Source organism: Microtus ochrogaster, chromosome 15, assembly GCF_000317375.1.
Source record: "Microtus ochrogaster isolate Prairie Vole_2 chromosome 15, MicOch1.0, whole genome shotgun sequence".
Taxonomy (NCBI): domain Eukaryota; kingdom Metazoa; phylum Chordata; class Mammalia; order Rodentia; family Cricetidae; genus Microtus; species Microtus ochrogaster.
The window spans coordinates 19,708,172-19,716,092 of record NC_022017.1 but is presented as its reverse complement, the minus strand read 5'-3'; the positions used below and the strand labels follow the sequence as shown (position 1 = coordinate 19,716,092).

At 39.3% G+C, this 7,921-nt stretch overlaps 1 protein-coding gene across 1 annotated transcript in view; it reads left to right on the top strand.

Moving 5' to 3' along the window:
• Positions 1-7,921, top strand: part of Lrrk2 (leucine rich repeat kinase 2) — a 138,760-nt gene that overhangs the window by 38,951 nt on the left and 91,888 nt on the right. The window contains exons 15-18 of the mRNA XM_026782744.1: positions 4,171-4,315; positions 4,436-4,575; positions 5,486-5,614; positions 5,691-5,861. Of these exons, the coding sequence (XP_026638545.1) occupies positions 4,171-4,315; positions 4,436-4,575; positions 5,486-5,614; positions 5,691-5,861 (585 nt within the window). The remainder of the gene's footprint in view (positions 1-4,170; positions 4,316-4,435; positions 4,576-5,485; positions 5,615-5,690; positions 5,862-7,921) is intronic.

Below are 7,921 nucleotides of genomic sequence, written 5' to 3'. Positions count from 1 at the left end.
GGGGAACCAAATATTTTGTAAGATGTTAGCGACAACGTGTGACATTGGCACTGGAGCAAATGTGGTCAGTTCCATAAGATGCTGGCTCAGGAATTAGCCACCAGCAAACATGTGCAGTTGATGCATGATATTGCTCAACATTGAAAGAAAGATAATTCACACAGAGATTTATGTTGCTGGAGTTTAAGGCCAGCCATTTGGGGAAAACATAGAAGCTTAATATTTACTCTTTGGATCAAAACACATAATACCTGAATAGAATGTAAAGGTAAAAATATTAAATTGATCTATGTACATATGTAAAAGTTCTCAACTATTACCACATATGTAGACTATAATAATGTTGTGGATTCAAACAAGAAACAATATTTAACAATATTTCTAGGCAATTTGGCAACCATCTATGGTGTCTCATGCCTGTAATATCAGCTCTTGGGAGTCTGAGGCAAAAGGATTGCCACAAGTTCAAGGCCAACTTTGGTTACAAGTGAGTTATAGGGTTGCCTTCGCTACACTGAGACAATAAAAAAAAAAACATTGAAATATCAGTGATGGGCAAATTCTCTGGAAAGACTTGAAGGTGGTGGAGTGCAGGGTGGAGGATTTCTAATTAATGCCTGTTGGCATCCTTCCAGTGATGTCTCCAAAGTTTTCTCTTGGAAACCACTTGTCAAGTCAGAACTCTTAAGTTAATCTTGATCCACATTTTAACAGTAACACAGCGAATACTGTTTTCAAGATGAAGAAGTAGGTGATTTAATGAAAACCCACTGTGGGCTTGTAAGTAGTGTATCCTATGTTTAGATGCTTTAGACACTGTCACTTGTGGTGATTCTGTTGTGCGAACAATCACGGATTTCCTGTTGTAAGTTATTAGTAGGTTGCTGAGCTAGCTCTGCAAAGGTTAGAGGTTAAGGCAGTCCATCAATAATTGACTAAAAATTAGGTAGAGGTGAAAATATTAAACATGAGGGCTGACGAGACATCTAAGATAGTACTTGTCACCAAGGGCATGATGGTTTTAGTTCAGTCCCTGGGACAGAGATGAATGAAGGAAAGAACTCCTTCCCACAAGTGATGCTCTGACCTCCGTGTGGGAGGTGTGTACCAGCACATACATACCCACAAATGTACTCACATGTGCACAAAAATCAATAATGTAATAACTTTAAAAAGATATAAAATACAAGGAGAGTCACTTTGTGCCTGACTGATGATGGGTTTAGAAACAGAACTGAATACATGGTTCATGGAGTTTAGTATCAAAGAAAATTACAGCTTCCCTGGCTTGAAATTTTCAATTATTTCAAGACAAAGTCAGCAGAATGTAAAAACAAGGTGAGGTCCCTGCTAATAATTAGGGCACGCTCAGGAAGCTGGCTTTGCCCGTCAAGCAAGATGGCACAATTAACCAAACAGCAAGTTCAATAGGGCAATCCTCCTTTTGTCTTTTGAGATGACACTAAACTTTGGGCTTTGGACACATGATCGTAAGGTGCCTGCGTCAAGGAAGGAGAAATATGGTCTTGCGGTCTGAGTTTAAACATGTTTTTGTGCCAACTGCTCAAAATTGTACATCCTCATTTTGTCTCACTGATGCATAGAGCTATAGTGTATCTACCACAATGTGATTTGTGACAAATTAAATGCTAGTATACACAAAATTATTTTTTACTTAATTACTTTTTATTTAAATTTTTATATAATGTGTACAATTTAAAAGTATTTCTTTTATTTTTGAGATTATATTATAATCACGTAATTTCCCCTTCTTTTCCTCTTTCCAACTCATCCCACATACCTTCACTTGTTCTATTCCTAATTCATGGCCTTTTTTTTCATTAATTGCTGTTACATGCACATATTTATAAATACTCCTAAATATAGCCTGCTCAGTTGTGTAAGGTAGTTGTGTTAATTTGCAGATCTCTCTTGTGAACGGAGTTTTGGAAGGGAATTTTGTGCAGTTTGGAGTTGCAGGAAGAAAATGAAAAATACATGGCTTTAAAGTTGGAGCATGGTATAGAGTAACCTGTCCTTGGAACTCAGGGAGTGCGAAGGCAGCAATTAAGTTGTTAGGGGACTTTTTTCTCTCAATGCTTTTAATTCAGAGTAGTTAAGAGAGCGGTCTGATTATATAAAATTAAAGGGTAGCAAGCGTGTGGAGGTAGTGGGTGTAGACTTTCCTATTAATAAATTTAGAAGTGAAGAAAAAGGGAAACTGTCTCTCATCTTAGCTCATGCTTCCTTTCTAATGAGAATATTTGGCCTGGCTTCCAATGTCAGTCCGTGTTGATTGCATGGACAGAGTTATTCCTGAACCTAGTAACACTGTATCATGACGGTTGTGTTAGAGAGCAGGGTACCGAGACATCACCAAACACCTCTACCTTCATATGGTGAGACTGCAATTGTACTTCTGCAGTAATTAGTTCCTAACCATTTTGGAGCTGATATATTTGATATTATTCCATTCTTTATGATCTCCAGATTGCAGAATGTAGCACATCACTGATTCACTGCAAAGATAATGCAGTATTTACTACTCGGAAGTAGGGAATGAGATACTAGCAGCATCAAAAAACAAAATCTTCAAGAAGAGAAGGATAAGAGTGTCTTGCTTAAACGATACAGGAAACTATGACAAGCTGAGCAGCTAGAGTTGGAGAACAAGGCACAAAGAGAAGCTGATTATGTTCCCAGTCCCTGTGGGGAACAAAGTGATAAGTATAGACACTTGAAAGATCAAAGAGAGAAGGGTAAACATCTGTAGACTGGTTACAGACAAGCTAAGGCAGGAGACAGGAGGCTGTGGCCGTGTAGGTTGCATTAGAGCTTGCGATCTGGCTTGAAGCTATCTCAGCATTGTCCTGTAGCAGTGACGGGGGAAAATAGATTTGGGGATGGAGATTCTGTGAAATAAGTGGTTGCATGATGTATCTGTGTGAAATTAAGTCCTGAGAAAGCCACTGTGGTACTCTTTGAAGGAAGCCCTGTAAGCTGAATAGTCACGTTCTTGGAGAGGTGGGAGAGTAGTGTCCACATAGAGGGAGCCGGAGATGGCCAGGGCTAAACGTACAACAGTGGCATTGAGAGAGGGGTGCAGGAACGAGGCTGTCAGCACACATGCTTCCTCTTCATAGAGAGTAGCTTGTCCTTGAAAGAGAACAAGATTCCATCAAGATGCCCACAAATCTCAAATTACTGAAAGAAAGCATGACTAAAGAAAAGATGTGGTGATTGTAATCTAGGTCTCTAAGACAGACCCATTAATATTCCAGGCCTAAGACTGATACAGGATTCGTGTGACTTAAGTTTAACTACACATCTTTGAAGTTTGACAAAACTATTGCTTGATGCACTTTGAAGGGAAGAAATGAAGTAAAATCCACGAGCTATTTGGAGTTAAGCTCTCTTAGAGCGTCCTGTGGATAGAGACAGTCCTGAGACTGGTTAAGCTTATGGCTTTTCAACCAAATATCCCTCGTTCGGTTTCCTTGCTGTGATGTGCAGTGTGTAGGGCTGAATTGTTCTAACCCTAATGAGCTAAGCCTCTAACAGAAGTGGTCCACTGCGCAGAAGAGGAGATACAGGTACCAACTTTTTATCTTATGCTTCTCTGTGGTGAGTTCTCCAGCAGTGTGAACTGAAGAAGCCAGCATTTCTCCAATGTATGTTTGACAATGCTGCTAGCAGGGACTTAATTATTGTGGAATATGTGTATTTAGTACAATACTTGACATACAACATGCACTTGAAGGTTAAAAGGCTTATTCTTGATGCATACAAGTAATTCGTGATGTAGAAGGCAGAAATAATGATAGTAATTTGTATTTGGACACATCAGTTGTTTTGTCCTTGAAACTGAGTCTCATGTATCTCACACTGACTTCACACTTTGTACCTGAAAATGTCCTTGAATTTCTGGTCCTCCTGCCCCCATCTCCCAAGTACTGGTTTCATAGGTGTGTACCACCATGTTGAATTTTTTGATGCTATACTGGGGATCAAATCTAGGACTTTTCATGATAGGCAGCCACTTACTATCTAAGCTGCATTCCCATACTTTGAATTATGTTTTACCAGTCTGTAGCTGGCTTTAATTGAGACATGCATTAAAACCTTGTTTCTGACAGTAACTAACTGTTCTTAAACTCCTTTTGATTTTAGTTCATTGGGAATCCTGGGGTTCAGAAATGTGGACTGAAAGTATTATCTTCTCTGACACATCTTCCTGACGCCTTAGAGATGTTGTCCTTGCATGGCGCAGTTGACTCCGTGCTTCATGCCCTGCAGATGTATCCAGATGACCAAGGTTGGTACAGGTGAAAGTTGGGACCATATTTAGGGCCGGTTATTTGCTGTCTGTCTTAATCCTTTCCTCCAGTGATAAGGTTGAGAGAATTACCATTGTAATTTTTATCTTTTATTCTAGAAATTCAATGCCTGGGCTTACACCTTACAGGATGCTTGATTACAAAGAAGAATTTCTGCATACGGACAGGGCACCTCCTGGCAAAAATTCTGGTGTCCAGTTTACAGCGCTTTCAAGATGTTCCTGAAGTGCAAACTACGGTGCGTACCCTCTAGGGAGCCAGGAGCTTATGCAGGTCCCCACCAGTACCCTTGCAACTCTCACTGTACACCAGTTGGACATTCTAGCTAATTAAAACTATTTATCATTTTGCAGTATTGTAATTATAGATGGTGCAGATAATTGCATTGCCTAAAAAGACCCAGTGTTCATTATTAGATCTGGAGAATCGGTGCATTAGCTTGCCTTCTCTTCTTCCCATAAAATGCTGAAGAAATTCCAGTAGTGAGTTTTTTTTTTTAACTTGCCCAAAATATTTTATTTTTCTTTCAAGGTAGAAACATTTAGGTTTCGTTCTCTGAAATGGTAGATACCACAAAGCATACCTCACTTGTGGTCTCCAGAGTCATTCTGGACTTTCAATGTGACAAAGTAAACTATAATAATTTAAAGATTTTGTTGTTACCATTTATAATTATTTTATATTTAATATATTGTCAGGAGGCATTGCCAGTGGAGATGGATAGATTTTGAACAAATACAAGTTATTATTATAAAAATGGACATCCTCTCTGACTTAATCGTGAGCTGCTTTTGCCTCTAGTGATTTTGTTTCTTGATTGCTTTTTCCTAAAGTAGAGATCTGAAATAATTTTCACCAAGCTATATTTAAAGCAAACATATAATTGTTTTATGTAGATTTATGATGGTATAAGGTTGGTTCAACAGGAGATAAAAAGCAGGGGATGTTTCTTAGTACTGAGAGAATGAGGCTTTTACAATTTTTTCAAGGTGTACAGTCTCTAGACACAAATCGAAGTTTTTTCTGCTTAGTTGGATGAGCAAGGGAGGCATTAAATATCAGATATAAACTGTTGTTTATCATTGAGTTATTTTTTTACCAATAATTTCTTACATTATGTACTATAACTAGTTTTGCTCCTCTTCCAGGGATTGCAGACAATCTTGGCAATCCTTGAACTGTCAGCGTCTTTCTCCAAGCTTCTGGTGCACTACTCATTTGATTTGGTAATATTCCATCAGATGTCCTCCAGCGTGATGGAGCAAAAAGATGAGCAGGTATACGGTGTATTGATGCCTACAGGCTAAATGTTATCCCCCAGCTGCCTCTAATCCTCATTTCCATTCTTTCTAGTTTCTCAATCTGTGTTGCAAATGTTTTGCAAAGCTAGCTGTGGATGATGAGCTGAAAAGCACAATGCTAGAGAGAGCCTGTGACCAGAATAACGGCATCATGGTGGAGTGTTTGCTTCTGTTGGGAGCTGATGCCAACCAATCAAAGGGGGCAACGTCTCTTATTTATCAGGTAAATCTTCCAGGCCTCATTTCTGTTTGTCTCTTGTTATTTGGCCCTGGCCTTTCACAGCATTTCCTCCTACTCTTCCACATCGTTGCCTCACTAAACAAAACAAACAAACAAAATAACCACAAACACAGATTTACTGAAACATAATTCACACATAATATAACTCATATGCTTAAAGTATATAATTCAATCGTGAAAGGCGGAGACAGGAGGATCACTGATTAGGTTGACATGACCTAGAGCAATATAGTGACACACTGAGAGCTCCTCCCTAAAAGGCAGTTACAATTGTATGTATCTGTGTTTGTATAACGTTGTATTGGTATTACCAGAGTCAATGCTAAAATCTTTTCACCACTTCACAGTTAAATTCCTAAGCAGTAGCCCTAGTTCCCATTTCTTTTCCCCGGACATTTGCCTATTTCTCTCTTTGGCTCTAGGAAATCACTTGCCTACTTTCTGTCTCTATGCATTTATCTGTTGTGGACATTTAAAATCCTAATCCCATGGTTATGTGTCTGTGACTGGCAATTTCCCATCACTTTCCCTGCCATACAAGCCTCTGGTAAGCACTGTTCTGTTCTCAGCTCTATTAGATCAACTTTGTATTCTAGGTGTGAGTGACGTGATGTATTATTTTGTCTGCCTTCTGCTCATTTGCTGGTCCTTAGTTTCATTCCCATTGTGCTTCAGTGATAAGATTTTGGTAAATGAGGCTAAATAACATTCCATTTTGTATGTACTCCATCCTTTTCATTCATTCACTTTCTAATGGGTCCCTAGATTGATGTCATATTTTGATTCATATTTGGATATTTGCTGAACATGGAAGTACAAATCTCTTTTTTAACATTTCACTTCCATTGCACATAGATTCAGTAATGAGCTTACTGAATCTTATGATAGTGCTAATTTTAGGTTTTAGGGTTGCTGGGTGTTGGTGATGCATATCTTTAATCCCAGCACATGAGGGACAGAGGCAGGCAGATCTGTGAGTTCAAGGCCAGCCTGTTGCACAGAGCTAATTTCAGTACAGCTATGACTGTTACACAGAGAAACCCTGTCTCAAAAAAGCAAAAGAAAAGAAAAAATTTTAGAGTTTGTTTTGTTTTGTTGTTTTGTCAAAGTATCTTATTATATAGACCTGACTAGTCTAAAATATATATATATGTAATGACCAGGGTGGGCTCAAGCCACCACATCTTGATCCTACATTTAGGTTTTATATTTTGGTACTTCCATACTGTTTCCCACAATGTCTATTCTAATGTATTCTCACAAATAGTTTGTAAGTGTTCCCTTTTTTCCACACTCTTGATAGCAATCTTAGCTTCTGTCCTTTTGATAAGTGTTTTTTATCAGGCAAGATAACTTCCCATGTGATTCCGATTGAATTATTGTTCTGCTGATAGCTGATGTTGGGACCCTTTTCATCCTTCTCCTGGGCAGGTTAATGTGTCCTCTGGGGACATGTCAAAGTTTACCCAATGCTGTAGGTGGGTGTTTTCAGTCCAATGCCTCATCTAGCTATTGGGGTGTAACTGACTACACATATGCCCCTTACATTTCCACAGACCTTGTCCTCCAACTGTTTTCTTTACAACACATAAGGCTGAAGTTACCTGGCGGAGTAAGAAGGAAACATAGAACACACAACAAACCTGCTTAGAATTTTATTGGGGGTAGGGGGTGTACAGGCCTGGTGAGGGTTAATGTCCAGAGAGAGAGAGAACTGAAGATGGCACCTCCAGCTTTTAAGGGCTGTCTAGCACATGCGCAGAAGGGGAGGGCGTGGTTATGTCATAGGCAGATGACGGAGCTCACATATACATGCAAGGACTTACACAGTTGTGTCATACGTAGATGATGCAACCATGCTGCGTGTGGGTCACATCGGGTCCTTTAAGATTCCCAGGACCCTTTGGCACTTCTGCCTGAGGGCTTGTCCACACAAGCGTAGCCCTGGAACCCAGAAGTGTCAGCCATGTTGTGTGACTGAATCATTACAAAGGCTATTATTGCTTGAACGAATTTTTCTGTTTTCAGTTTCTTTTTTTTTT